The following is a 15076-nucleotide window of genomic DNA, read 5'->3' as shown; positions in this document are numbered from 1 at the left end:
TGCCCGTAGATTTTGTCGTCCTAGAGACCGAGCCGGTTAAGAATCCGAAGAATCAAATTCCCATCATCCTAGGACGACCCTTTTTAGCTACATCCAACGCTTTGATTAATTGTAGGAACGGCTTAATGAAGCTAACATTTGGTAACATGACAATAGACCTCAACATCTTTCATTTAGGGAAATAATCCGATGATTTCTATGATCAACCTTTGGATGTCAATCTAATTGATGAAATAGTTGATCAATATCTCATGAATCCTAAAGATGCCCTTGAATTTTGCTTAAAACATTTTGGAGAGGATTGGGATGTTTCCGACTACACACATGAGGTCAACCAAATGTTAGAATCCACCATTCCTACAACGAGTCAAGAGCGTGATGTTGAACCCGAGCATTTGCCTTTACCTAAGAAAACCGTTCAGTCACAACCGCCGGAATTAGAACTTAAACCTCTTCCCGACACTCTTAAGTATGCTTTTCTAGGCCCTAATGAGTCCTATCCCGTTATCATTGCCTCTAATTTGACTACGTCACAAGAGGAAGAACTTTTAGGAATCCTTAGAAAACATAAGGGAGCGATCGGGTGGAGCATCTCGGACATTAAAGGAATTAGCCCGGCGATTGTCCAACATAGGATTCATTTGGTAGAAGATGCAAAGCCCGTGAGAGAACCTCAAAGGAGGTTGAATCCTCCCATGATGGAGGTAGTTAAGAAAGAAATTCTTAAGTGCTTAGACAACGGGATCATTTATCCCATTTCCGATAGTAAGTGGGTGAGTCCCGTTCATGTGGTGCCTAAAAAGTCGGGAATTACTTTGGTGACCAATGAGAACAACGAGCAAGTTCCAACACGTGTTCAATCTGGTTGGAGAATGTGCATAGACTTTAGGAAGCTCAATGCCGTCACGAGGAAAGGTCATTTTCCTTTACCTTTTATCGATCAAATGCTAGAGAGATTAGAGGGCCATGCGTTTTACTGCTTCTTAGATGGTTATTCGGGATATTTTCAAATCCCGGTTGCACCCGAAGACCAAGAAAAGACCACTTTTACTTGCCCTTTTGGAACCTTCGCGTATAGACGCCTAGCTTTCGGTCTAACCATGGGCCCATCCACGTTCCAAAGGTGCATGACTAGCATTTTCTCGGAAATGATAGGTGACTTTCTAGAAGTCTTCATAGATGACTTTTCTATCTTTGGACCATCTTTTCACCAATGCCTTAACAATATAGACTTAGTTTTGAAAAGATGTGAGGAAACGGATTTAGTGTTAAATTGGGAGAAATGTCATTTCATGGTTAAGGAGGGAATCGTTTTAGGACACAAAATTTCTGAAAAAGGAATCGAAGTAGACAAGGCTAAGGTCGACCTAATAGCTAATCTCCCCCTCCCAAGTCCGTTAAGGAAATTCGCTCTTTCCTTGGACATGCGGGATTCTATCGTAGATTCATCCAGGATTTTAGCAAAAAGGCCCGACCTTTAACCAACCTTCTAGCTAAGGATGTCAAATTCGAATTCACAAGCGAGTGTGTTCATTCCTTCGAAGACCTTAAGAGAGAATTGACTTCAGCGCCGATCATGAAGTCTCCCGATTGGAGTCAACCTTTTGAGCTCATGTGTGACGCATCCGATTATGCCATAGGAACGGTTTTAGGACAACGAATAGATAAGAGGCCTCATGTCATTTACTACACTAGTAAGACCTTAAATGATGCCCAACTCAATTACTCTACCACCGAGAAGGAGCTTCTAGCCGTGGTCTTTGCCTTAGAAAAATTTCGCTCTTATCTTATCGGGTCCAAAATTATTGTTTACACTGACCATGCCGCCCTTAAGTACCTTTTCTCTAAAAAAGACTCAAAAGCCCGCTTAATTAGATGAATTTTGTTGCTCCAAGAGTTTGACTTAGAGATTAGGGATAAGAAAGGTTGTGAGAATGTCGTTGCCGATCATCTCTCTCGATTAGTGGTTGAATCCACTAACGACTTGCCCTTAAGCGAGTCATTTCCCGACGAACACCTTCTCTCGATTTCCACTCTCCCTTGGTTCGCCGACATAGTCAATTACTTAGCAACCGGTGATATTCCCTCGACATGGTCCAAAAATGATAAAGCCAAGTTCTTTTCTCAAGTGAAACATTTTTTTTGGGATGACTCGTATCTCTTCAAACATTGTCCCGATCAAATCATTAGGAGGTGTGTCCCAAATAGTGAGTTTCATAGCATCCTCTCGTTTTGTCACGATCAAGCATGTGGAGGTCATTTTAGTGCGAAGAAGACCGCCGCTAAAATCCTCCAATGCGGTTTTTATTGGCCTAGTTTGTTTAAGGATGCCAACGAGTATTGTTCCACATGTAGTAGGTGTCAACATCTAGGAAGAATCACTAGGAGGAACATGATGCCTATGAGCCCAATCCTTGTTATAGAGCTCTTTGATGTGTGGGGCATAGATTTCATGGACCCATTTCCTAGTTCGTTTGGTCACCTTTACATCCTTCTCGCGGTTGATTACGTATCTAAGTGGGTAGAAGCCATTCCGACCCGGTCCAATGACAATAAAGTTGTCCTTCGATTCCTTAAAGAGAATATCTTTTCTCGATTTGGTACGCCTAGGGCTATCATTAGTGACCAAGGGACTCATTTTAAGAACCGTCAATTCGAGTCACTTCTTAAGAAGTACTCCATCACTCATAGGTTGGATACCCCTTATCATCCTCAAACTAGTGGCCAAGTAGAGGTTTCAAACCGGCAAATTAAACAAATCTTAGAAAAGACGGTCAACTCGAATAGGAAGGATTGGTCAACCAAGTTGATAGATGCCTTATGGGCCTATCGGACCGCCTTTAAGACCGTCTTAGGAATGTCTCCTTATAGACTCGTGTATGGTAAAGCTTGCCATTTGCCGGTTGAGCTAGAGCATAGGGCCATGTGGGCCATTAGAAAATTGAACTTCGACTTACCCACCGCCGGTAGTCATCGGAAGTTGCAATTGACCGAGTTAGACGAACTTAGAAATGATGCCTACGAAAATGCTAAAATTTACAAAGAGAGAACCAAGGCCTTCCATGATAAAACCATATTGAGAAAATCCTTTTCTCCCGGCCAAAAAGTTCTTCTCTACAACTCTAGGCTTCATTTGTTTCCCGGTAAGTTGCGTTCTAGACGGGATGGTCCTTATGTTGTTCAAGTTGTTTTTCCTCATGGTGCTATTGAAATTCAGGATCCTAAAAATGGTAATGTTTTTAAAGTTAATGGTCAACGTCTTAAACCATTTTTAGAATTGCTTGTTGATTCGGAGGAAGAGGTCATCCACCTCATCGACCCATGATCATGTACGTTGTTTCTTTCGTTAATAAAAATCCCCTTCATATCCATTCCAGGTATTTTTCTCTTTACACTCTTATTTCAATTCTATCTTTTGCATACATTGAGGACAATGCATGATTTAGGTATGGGGAGGGCTTTAGTGTAATTCTTAAAAAATGAAAAAACCCTAAAAAATGAAAAATTAGAAAAAACCAAAATTAGAGATACTTTTAGCTAAGTTGTCTTTCCCTCACTCGAACTTTAGGAGTAGTTGGTGTTTAGCATGTTTTCGAAAAGTATATATATGTAGTGTCTTTTAGATAATTTGAACGTAGTTGAGTAAGGTTGTCTTTTTGAAGCTTGTATCGACCGATTTGTACTCGTAATTCCAAGATGGCACACACATTTGAACAAGACCTTAGATGGAGAGATTGTCTAGTGATATTATTCGATACCTGAGAGAGAACCCACATGTTGAAACAATGTCGAATCGAACCTTTGCGAATAAAAAAAAGGAAAAAAAAGATAGAAAAAGAAAAGGAATAACTACTTCAATACCCATTGTTCTTTATAGATAAAATCTTTAGATAAATGGGCAAAAGTAGATTGACTAGTCTCGTTTTGTGGCCTTTGTTACTCGAGTTATTAAGTTCGTCGGGGGATTTCAAAAACTAGTGCCCTAAGACCGTTTGGTTTGGGAGTCACTGACCCAAAGCTCGCTACATGGGTAACATTGTTTGCCTAAGAAAACGGACAAAATAAAGTCAATGCAAAAAAAAAAAGAAACAAAGAAAAAAAAAGAAAAAGAAAAGGAGTTTGTGAAGTTTGGCTAGATATTTGTTTCGATAGAGATTGGGTCAGATCAATATTGGTTGAAAAAGAGAAAATGTTCTTAGACAATTAGGATCCATCCAAGGCCTTAAAATTCATTACACTCCTTGGATTTCTAGTAAATTTTTGTGTCGATGCAAGTAGATTAGAGACACTGTATCTTGATTATTAGTAGAAGAGTCTTTGAGTGGTATTTTCCTTAAAAACACTTTTTGTTAAAACCGGCGAAATTAGAGTAGAGTCGAGTAGACACTTGCTAAAAGGTCTCGAAGATTTTATGGGCATATCTTCTGTAAACCCTTAGGAGACAACACTCCTCTTGTAGAGATCGTCTACGAGTTTAACGGGTTGGTGAACCTAAAATCACCCGTCACGCCTACGAAAAGGAGCCGAGGAATCGCATCTAGTTTTCTTAGTTTATTTTCTTTTCTTTTGATTTTTACTCGAGGACGAGCAAAAGATAGGTATGGGGAAGTTTGATTAGTCCATATTTTTGCATATTTAAGTGCCTATCTTTTGTTTATTTTCATAGTATTAATCGCTTATTTATTTTATTTCAGGAAATTGTAGATAAATAAAGAAAGAAGAGAAAAAGAAGAAAAAGAAAGAAAAAGAAAGAAAAGAAGAAAATCAAAAAAAGAGTTGGCAAGTAAGGGGGCACATGGAGGGCTACAATCTTCCCAACACACAAGGCACATGGATGGTCAAGATTTAGCCACCCTACCCCTAAACCCTAATTCTTTAGTTATAAATACCCCCTTCTCTTTACTTGTAATGACCTACCTAGCTACCTACCCACCTTTTCTACCTAGTCATTTCTATAGTTAGTATCTTAGATAGATTTACATTTTGCTAGCCCCAATTTCCTTTCCAAGCTTGTATACACTTTTTAATTTATATGCAAATCTCTTTTAGCTTAATCTTGTATTGTCTTTTTAATTTATTTTCTCCAAGTTGTATGATTCTTTTAAGTACCACCACATGCTTTTTAAGCTTTTGGGAAATGAAGAATCATTGAGCTTGTGATTAGTATAGATTTGTGATCTTTTGAAATAGTCAACTAAGTCCTAGCACAAAATTAATTTGTGTTAGGGTTTAGATTTAAAACCCCAAAATCATATTATTTATTGTTTTATCATTTAAAGTGTTAGTAGTAAGTTAATATTAATATATAAAAAAGTTCAGTCTTAAACCCTTGTTTATACAACCCCTGTTTTTAGTTTTTATTAAACATAAACTCACCCCCCCTCGACCGAGTCAGTACCGAGCCCTGTTTTCGAGCCGAGTCGCTAGTTCTGAGACTCGTATGCTCTGTTTTCATCGAGTTGTAGTTTTTGGTTTCGTGCTCTGTTTTAGTCGCGTCTTCGAGTCCTGTTTTATTGCTGCGTTTTTATTGATTTTAGTGTTGTAATGCCGAGTTTGTCTTGTGATTTCCGAGTTCGCTGAGTCTGCTAGCGAGTTCCCGTTGTTACTGTTTGTTTTCTGAGTTTCCGAGTAGCTGTGACCCGAGTCATCGAGTCATTGTGTTTGCTGGGTTTGGTCTGTTTGTGATTTGTTTGCTGAGCTCGTTTTTGCTTGCTTCTGTTCAGATTTATGGGTTAGTTTTCGTCGAGTTTCGTCTGTATTGCTGCTGTGTTTTCGAGTTCATTTCTGTTTATTTCGAGTCCAAGTTGTGGTCGAGTTTCGATCGTCGTTTGGCTGGAAGTTTGTTTGTAATCGATTTACGCGAGTCTGCTGTTTTCTTTGTTCTGCTTTTGAGTTTCGATTTCGTCGGAGTCTTTCCTGAGATGCTGTGGTCTGTGTTAGTTTAGTTCAGATTCATTTTACTGAGTTTGTTTCTTCTCCGAGTCTTTGTCTGAGTCTTCTCGTGAGTCGTTTGCTGGGTTTTGTTGAGTCATCGCGCCGAGTCAGTAGCTAGTTAGTACAGTTTTGTCTCTGATTTTCCGAGTTAGAGTCCTGCTTTGCAGTGTTTCGCCGAGTGGTTTGTCTGATTTGCTGAGCTATTGTTAGGTTCTGAAATGATTGTAGAAGGGGGGGGGGTTGAATACAATCGTCACTAAAAATCGTGGCGGAATAATCTGATTTGAATTAAATTTGTTAATCAGATTTTAATTAATTAATATAACAATGTTTTAAGTCGTTATATAATTAATAAGGTTCGTTTTAATGTCCACTAAAGTTCGTAGAATAAATTCGACAGGATGTATTCTAGTTTAGTGATTAAAACAACCGAGTGATCAAAGCACAAAAAACTGTGGATATAACAATTGCAAGTTACAAACAACTTGAAAGTTTTTACAATGCTTGAACAACATACAAATGAAGAAGTGAAGCCATATTTATAGGCAAAGCACTTGGATCTAGGTATGACAAAGAAAGGAATGACTTTCTAGCTTAGGAATGACATTACAATGGAAGATATGACATTATTACACAAAGCCATGCCATAAAACAAAGAAGGAATGACATTTAAATGGAATGTCATACTGCCAGGGGTGGTATGACTTATTTTCTTGGTCACTACTCTTCATTTGGCATGACATTACCAGAGAAAGCCATTCGGTTGAGCTTTGTATGACTTTTTAAGTCATAAACAAGCAAGTCATACACACAATCAAGAAAGTCTGAATCAGGGACACGGTATGACATTTTTTTGTCATACCAGTGTAAGTCTGATGCAAGCAAACGGTATGACTTTTAATCAGAAAGTCATACCGAATGAAATAAACATACAAACAGCATCAGAATGACTTTTTAAAGTCATTCCTGGGAATGTCATTTAGCAGGGCACGGTATGACATTATTATATAATGTCATACCGAGCTATTTGATGCATAAAATCAGTTTAAATAAATGTATAAATATTAGATAATTACCCACTTAATTATATTAATTATATAAATTCATAAATTAAATTAATTCGAAGGTGAATCAATTTAATAAATAAATTATACAACCAATTTAATTATTTTGAATAGTGAGATAATTAAATAAATACTTATAAATTATATATCTCCATCAGCAGAGACTTCAGGCTTGATTAAACTTTGTAGATCTCTGTCTTGATCGAACGGCCACTTGTAGTTGATGCAGAACACTTAATCTGAGTAGCTGATACACAAATGTACTGTCTGGTTCATCTGTATCTAGCTGAATTAAATGTTCTTTATCAAATAAACATTTGAAACGAGGCTTGTTCGTCGAGTATATGTCTTCGTAGTTCTTCTTCATAAGTAACAGTAGTATGGAATCTTCTGAATAAATAAAGTATTAAAACTTTATACCTTCTGGACTTCTGGACGTGCTACAAAAGATTATTTGTACACCGAGGCTTGAACATATTAATGAACTTCTTCCAGTGGTATGCAGCAGCATCCTGAAATTCTTCACATATAATTTCAATAAATCACTTGACGTTCTTCGTACGGATTCCTTCAACAGTACTTGCTATTTACCTTGCTTTCTTATCAGAGTTGAGTTGGTACCTCTTTAATTACAAATAGGCTAAACATAAGCCTTTCAATCTCCCCCTATTTGTTTGTTAACATAACATGCAAATTATCGAGAGGATAACTCAACTAACTGATAAGACAAAGGATTAAACATGAATTGTAAATAGCAAAAAGTTTCTGGTATTTCATTAAACATTCACCAGAATTCAAAAGATTACATTAGATTACAAAAGGATGTTCTTACTGAACATATATTACAAGTCCCTAAAGAATCTAAAGATCAACTTCTCCTTCTTCGATATCAGAAGTGTGAAGGATAGGAGTTGGCGGTTCTTCCCTGGTTGGCACTTCAGATGTAGTGGATTCACCACGCTTCTTTCGTTCCCTTGCCAGAGCCAGTTGGTGTAGTACTTCTAATTCCACAGGGTCTTCGCGGAAGTGTGATGGCTGAGATTTTGTAACATTTTTCATCCTTCGAAAGTATTGAGCAACATTCTTTCGAGTGCAGTAAGCAAGAATCACATCATCAGCATCAGACTTAGCTTTAGAAGCGAAGCCCTTGGTTCTTAAAAGAGTGGAGGCAAGAGCAAGTTGCTTGGCTGGATACTTTGGCAAGGCTTCTTCGTTGAGATAGACAATGCTGAAGATCTCCTTGTGAACGAACTTTACACAGTACGGATTCCTGACAACCTGAGGACTGTTGAATACAGCACATTCCAGCAGTTTGTCACGAAGGAGTTCGTTCAGGTTGGAGCTGCACTTTACCTTGTTCCGAAGCACCCAGAGCTCAGATACAGAGAATGATTTCAGAGATTCGACAGATAGTCTGAAGGAACCATTCCTCTGTGTATAGACAATTTGCTCCTATTCTTCTAACAGATTATTGACTCCCACAGTCAAATAATTCAATTCCAAAGCAAAGGCATGCATAAAGACATCCTCGTCAGGGTTTACCTCTCGAAGATCATAGATCAGAGATAAGAACTTTTTGTCGTTGAAAGGTTCCCTTTGAGGTCCATTGAATATCCTCTTTGCAATGTCCCAGCTTTTTCCGACTTTCCTTTTAATATCAAGATTCTTCTGTTTGCACGCAACATCATAGATTTTCTGTTTCTCGATCTTGATTTGCTCTTCTGTGATCAACTTGTCCTCTAGAAGTTTTTGGAAATCACGAAGCTTACGCTTCCTAGCTTCATTTTCAGCTTTGAACTTCCGGACATTCTCCTCATACTCTAGGTCAACAGGTTCTTCATCCTGAAACAAGTAACCCTCATCAAATTTACCTTCTTCTTCTGTTTGACGATAGGTAGCATCGAAGATGTCATCATCATCCATATCATTTGGGTAGTCATCATAACTATCAGAGTTGAAGACATTGTCGGACTGATGTAACGGTTCTTTGCCTTTAGACTTATCAGATTCTTTGTTAGGGGCAGATCCAGAAGTGGTATTCCCCTTGTTGCTTTGATTTGAGCTATTGCCTCTATCATCCCTGTCACCTTTGTCTTCTCTATTCTCCCCTTTAGTTGAGGGATCCTCTCCGGAGGGTTGATCATCAGACTTGTTGGAGTTTCTGAGGAGTTGATCTAATTTGCTGTCGATGGTCTCAAATTTAGACATGTAAAGCTCATGATTGGATCTCATCTCAACAGCTAACTCATGGATTTCCTCTTTAAGCTCATCCCTGTAAGAACTGGATGGCCTTTCCTCAGCTTTCTGTTGTAGGGTCACCAACTGTGCACCCTTGAGCTTTTCATTCTCAGCAATCATTCTGGCTAATTCAGCTCGTAACTTAGCCATTTGTTCCTCAAACAGAGCAGGGTCAGTGTGTGCACTCACCTCACGTACACTCAAAGCTGTTTCACTAGCCTCACGTGCATGTGTATCGCTCGGTGTTTGCCTTTCTTCACTCATAGGATTCACTCTTCCTGCTGTACCTGTATATACTACCAATGTCCCCTGAGATGGGTTCAAAGGTAGTGGAGGAACAAATTGTCCTCCGGACGCCTGTGAGGGCAGATTAACTTGCACGCTGCCAAGTTCCGCCTGATCAGAAAAGAAAGTGTGATCAGAAAAGTAATCATATGTTATACATTGATTTTGAAAATCTGTGCACTCAGTAAACATAGTAACCTGTGTATCTGTTTGGGCTTGCACTAGCGTGAGTGCTAGCGCAGTGCTTGACTCTATACAAGTTACCGCGGCCGGACGGTCAATTTCAATTGCCTCATCCTGTAGAGAGAATGGGTCCAGAGACTGTTTATCTGCCATTTCAAAATCTGAGCCTTGTTGGGAAGGCAAAGATGAGGCTACAGGTGTCTCCAAGGCTTCCACCCTTTGCTTCTTGGAGGGAGATAGAGCTGTGGGTTGACTCATTAAACTACTCGTACTCCGTTTCCTTGCAACTTTATGAACAGGTTGCATTGTAGTGTTGGTTGATGTGTTTGGAGAAACGAGAGTTTGTTGAAGTGAATCATCAGCTAGGTTACGAACCTGTGTGTTTTCAGGTTCATTGCTGGTAGGCTGGAAAACAAAATCAAGGTCACAAACAAGATCACAACCATAATCTGACGTATCAACATTAAAATTAGATAATAAGTTAGAAAGTACCTGAGCTACCTGTAGGTCCTGACGAAAGGACTGCAGCTCCTGGTTGATAGGAGAGTCAGATTGAAGGGGTTGTGAGGTAGATTGTGTTTGTGGTATGATTTGGGATTGTGTTTGGTATGGGAGAGGTTCAGATGAAGATGGTTGATTCTCGAAGAGATCATAGTCCAATGTTTGGTCTTCAAATGAATGGATAGGTTGTTGTTGTTGATGAGTAGGGGAGTGATATGATGATTGGTTGGATGAATGGTGTGATGACTGTGCTTCTTGAGATTGTTGAGGTGAATGCTGCTGTTGTTGATGTTAGGGTTATACTAAAATATTCATTTGAAGTATATAACAATTATTTGAGAATCTTGAATGCATGTTTTCACATTGTCTGTATATTATATATTGTAGACAATCTAGTATCAAATGGGATAGCAGAAGATTAGATTGTCAGACTCCTTATATAATATAATAAGGGTTCACAGTCGAGGTGGTGTTAGACAAACCACTGGAACGGCTGAAGTATTATTTGGAAATAGTTTATCTTGACTATTGAATAATACTTATATACTTTGTGTATATTGAACGGGATCAAAATAGTAGAATAATTGTTTCATTAATTCTGACAATAAAGAACTAAGATTCTATGATGTTATTAATGCTTAAGTTCTTAATCCGGATATAGTGATTGACACTTGTATTTAATGCACATGCCTTGACTCATAAATTAAATAATTTATTTTAAATTACGAATTTATGTATTGGGCAATGACATTATATACAGAGTGGGATATTGACTATAAAAGGAAACCGTGTCCGAAAAATATATTCGGGTGATGATGTCCTCTTGAAAGCTCATAAAGATAATTATACTTTAGTCCTGCAGGCAGATTTGTTCTTGCATAATTATAAGGTTGAGTGGATGATCAAGGATAAAAGATATTAATTAAATTAATTGTCAGAAATTAATTTAATTAATGGACATGCGATATCTTAAACATGGGGAATTTATAAGCAATTAATATGGGAACCGAATTAAATAATTAATTTACGGAATTAGGAAAGGTAGTGCAAATATTAGTTCTTTAGTGGATAGAATTAATATTTAATGACATTGGGCCTGGCCCGGAATGTCATTAGAAGGCCTGACCTAATGGTCCATGATCCCTACTGTAGCCTATATATATTCTCGTTCTCCTAAAGCTGAAAGGCAGACGTTTTTCTCAAGGAGACAGCTAGGGTTTTGGGTTTTCGGGGCTTTAAGGAGAGGCACACCTTGGGAGATCGAAGGCCACACTTCGTCCAAGGAGAATCAAGGAATACAGTAGAAGACGTGGATTTGAATCGCTTGCGCCGTAGCGATTAAGGTTAATATTCTGTTCGAACTTTTAATTAGTATCATAAATGCAGGACCAAGGTCCGATTGTTCCTTCAGTTGATGGTGTAGATGTTGTTGTTGATGTTGTTGTGCAGGTTGTTGAATTTGCAGGGGTTCAGGTTCTTGTGGTTGCTGTTGCTGTTGCTGTTGTTGCTGAGGTTGAGGTGGAAGAGCCACAGGAAGTTGATACGGCTGCAGTGGAGTGTTGAACATCTGAAGCATGTGAGGAGTGGTGATTAGTGGAACAGTTGCAAATTTGTTCTTATTGTCCAACTGAGTCATCAACTTTGAACAGGCACGAGGAACTGGTGCCACAGGAGAGTTGGAGTAGTGTTCCTTCTCAGCGTCAGTCATCTTATCATTTAGAAATAACATGATAAATCGAGCATAAAAGCATGAGACTTTGGCATTCTGCTCAACGGATCTGTTCCTCAGTGGTCCCAACTTGGTAAGAATGGATTGAAGTATGAGCTTACTGTTCGCAAAAATCTACACGCAAGCGCACGTGATCATAAGTAATATATTTGTTCGTTCCCACAGAGACTGGTGAATTAAGAATACGCACCTATGCAACAATGTATGAGTAATTTTCACTGCTAAGACAATTAACAAGGATGTGTTCTTTTATACTAATAACTAAATTTACTAATCAAATTCAGAATAGGAAAACACATGGGATTCTAACTTCATTATCGAATTCATCTAGAATTGAAATTACTGATTAACATGCGACTGTTGATCCTAATCAGACAACACGAGAGTAATACATGCCAACTCTCGTTGCACACATATCATACCAATCAAAATCCGCAATTAAGACAGAAATCTCATGGACACCAACAAGGCTCAGACCCTATATCTCTATAGCGGTAGTGTAAGCAGAGAGGTTTAATAGCAAGTCGTCTATCGTGATTACACAGGGTGATAAAAATAGTTCAAGTCTACCACAAATTATGTTTCATTCACATAATCCTATGTTTACATGGCATAGTTCTAAATTCAATCATCCACTCTCGCTTCAGAAAGAATTAACAAACGACTTAGAAGTTAGCTACGCTCCTAAGAAGAATAAGCACGGCGCATGCAAAGAAATCAACGTACGTCACAAAATCAAGTAATTAATATTCTTTACTAGACTGCATCGATAAGTCCATTAGAATCCCATGAAGGCGGTTAGTTCATAATCGAACTCATCGACATCATGGGTTCTAGTGAAAACATGATAAATAACAGACAAGAATTAATATGGAATAAAAATGCTTGAATTAATAATAAAAATTCACAACGTTACAGAATTGATGTTCACGATCTCGCTCGAAACTGTCACTTCCTCGCGAAGAACGATCTACTACAAAACTGATAATGTGCTTGAAAAATTTAACTAACTATGATATTGTTCTCTACTAAAACTACTTGGAGGCTAGGGTTTTACACATGAGAAATTAAAATAAATTGACCAAGTCAACCGGGCCTCGACCGCTGCTAAAATCCGTCAGAAAAGCTGTAAAAACCGGCCCGGAACACTTCTGCTGGGCGCAGCCGCGCTAAACTAGCGCAGGCGCGCTAGTGGACTGTGAGGTAGCGCGGGCGCGCTAGGCACTAGCGCGGGCGCGCTAGTGTCTGCCCCCGGATGGCCAACTTCTCCAATTCTGCTCGTTCTCGCGTGCATGTCCTTCCTCGCTCTAGTACCACTTCCGTAGGTGATCACGGTTGCATTTAGCACATGCAACAAGCCCTTTAAACCCCTAGATAGCTCTAGTGGACGAGTGTGTTCTCGTGAGGGTTTGTAGAAGATGTACCCACAAAATCCCAAGTCGTGATGAATCCACAATTCTCTATTCTTGCAAATAATGCACCAAAAACAACCTAAAATGATAGAAAATCACTTCATCACCTCAACTCGTGACCTGCACAGAAAAACAATAAAAACACATCAAAAGACACTAAACACTTAAGTACAACCAACCAATTTAAGTGGAAATGAAGGCCTATAAGTGTGTATAAATACCACTTATCACACCCCCAAACTTAAACTGATGCTTGTCCTCAAGCGTCATCGACACTATACAATAATACAATGCAATGCATGAATGCAACTACGTGATGAATGAGTGAACTACGAAGTAATTGCCTTGCCAATTATAATACCTCAGATTGTGCTAATGTTCTCGAATTTCATCTCTCTCGCTACTAAGTCAATTACTCTTCTATTTACAAGTGTGGAGTGCCAGTGTGTGCAAGCATGCTCTTTTATTGAGACAAGACAAAAACTACTACCCCCACAGAATCCCAATCAAGAATCGTAAAAGTTTAAAACTAACACCCCGTCACTCAAGTCCCACTAAAAGCCAAGGTCCCAAAGAATGTCCACACCCTTCTATTTTATTCACTATGTTTTTTTTCTTTTTTTTTTCTTTTTATTGGTGATTAATTGCTCGGTCTAAGGTCAGAGCGCTTCGCAGTGTAAATGCGTTACGAACACCACAAGACTTCACACACCAATTATTCACTCTATTCTAGTGGTTTATTTAACCGTGCAATGGTTGAGATCCCTAAAGATTTATGCACTAGTACCCATGTAGCGAGCGTTGGGTCAACAATCCCAAACCACGAAGGGCTTTAGGTTGTTAGGCACAAAGTCCCCTCAGACTTAATTACTCGAGTACTAATGAGCTCAACCTAGTTAATTCTGCCACTTATTTTTTTTAGTGAATTTATTTACTACTCTATTTTTTTTCTATTTTTTTTTTTTTTTAGAAAGGTATATCTACTCCTCAGTTCCCCCAAACTTAAGATTTACAGACCTAAGCTGAAGGGTGTTCAATTCAATCCTAGAATTCATGGAATTTCGTCTAAATCCTATCTCAAGAACATATGTGAATTACAGTTTCCAACACAAGCAATTTCCAAGTACTAACCTAGCGTTGCAATTGAAACTACTAATCAAGAACTACGCACATAACTCATCATAGGCAATTAACTTGGCTTAACTTCATAATTCATGCAAATGCTCGTGATACTAACTACGACAATTAAAATAAAAAAAACGTGAGAAATAAAATAAAAAAACGTGAACTACATGAACTAACTAACACATGCAATAATAAACAAAATAAAATAACATGCTCTTCCTTAGATTACCACCCCCAAACTTAAAATTTTCAATGTCCCCATTGAAAGCGGTAAAAAGGTTAGAGCACCCACATACCTACTCGGAGTCCGAGTCCTCCCCCTCCTCTGCTGGAGGTGAATCAGGTGGAGGATACTGCATCCCTGCTCCGAATACTGGCCACTGAACTGTGACCCCCTGTGCCTGAAAAGCACTACCTAGAGCCTGTGTCAAGTCAAACGCAAACCTCTGGTGGATGTCATGCATGGTGTCCATCCGTCTCGCTAGTCGGCGATAATTAACATCTCCCATCGGTTCGAAGCTCCTCTCTGTCTGAGAAGTACTAGCTCCAGAAGCTCTAGTCTGCTCCCTCCTAACAAATCCTGGACGTCCCCCTGGCATCTCATC

General features: G+C 38.9%; 1 protein-coding gene across 1 annotated transcript; it reads left to right on the top strand.

Annotated features, from left to right (window-relative positions):
* The first annotated feature begins 338 nt into the window (after positions 1–338).
* Positions 339–11768, top strand: LOC135151482 (uncharacterized). Its single transcript, XM_064089944.1, has 6 exons — positions 339–773; positions 1499–1694; positions 1896–2249; positions 2496–2926; positions 3218–3301; positions 11592–11768. Exons 1-6 carry the CDS (start codon positions 339–341, stop codon positions 11766–11768), a joined length of 1677 nt encoding a protein of 558 aa, XP_063946014.1.
* The last annotated feature ends 3308 nt before the right edge of the window (positions 11769–15076 follow it).

The sequence above is a fragment of the Daucus carota genome, chromosome 3, assembly GCF_001625215.2.
Source record: "Daucus carota subsp. sativus chromosome 3, DH1 v3.0, whole genome shotgun sequence".
Lineage (NCBI taxonomy): Eukaryota > Viridiplantae > Streptophyta > Magnoliopsida > Apiales > Apiaceae > Daucus > Daucus carota.
This window is presented reverse-complemented; position numbering and strand designations above follow the sequence as displayed.

Bases quoted from the DNA above. Each gene is read 5' to 3' on its own strand.
- LOC135151482 (XM_064089944.1), top strand. From the start codon at position 339: ATGTTAGAATCCACCATTCCTACAACGAGTCAAGAGCGTGATGTTGAA. The intron at 1,695-1,895 runs GTAAGACCTTAA...TGTTGCTCCAAG, and splicing joins TCATGTCATTTACTACACTA to AGTTTGACTTAGAGATTAGG. The intron at 2,250-2,495 runs GTGGAGGTCATT...TTTACATCCTTC, and splicing joins GTTTTGTCACGATCAAGCAT to TCGCGGTTGATTACGTATCT.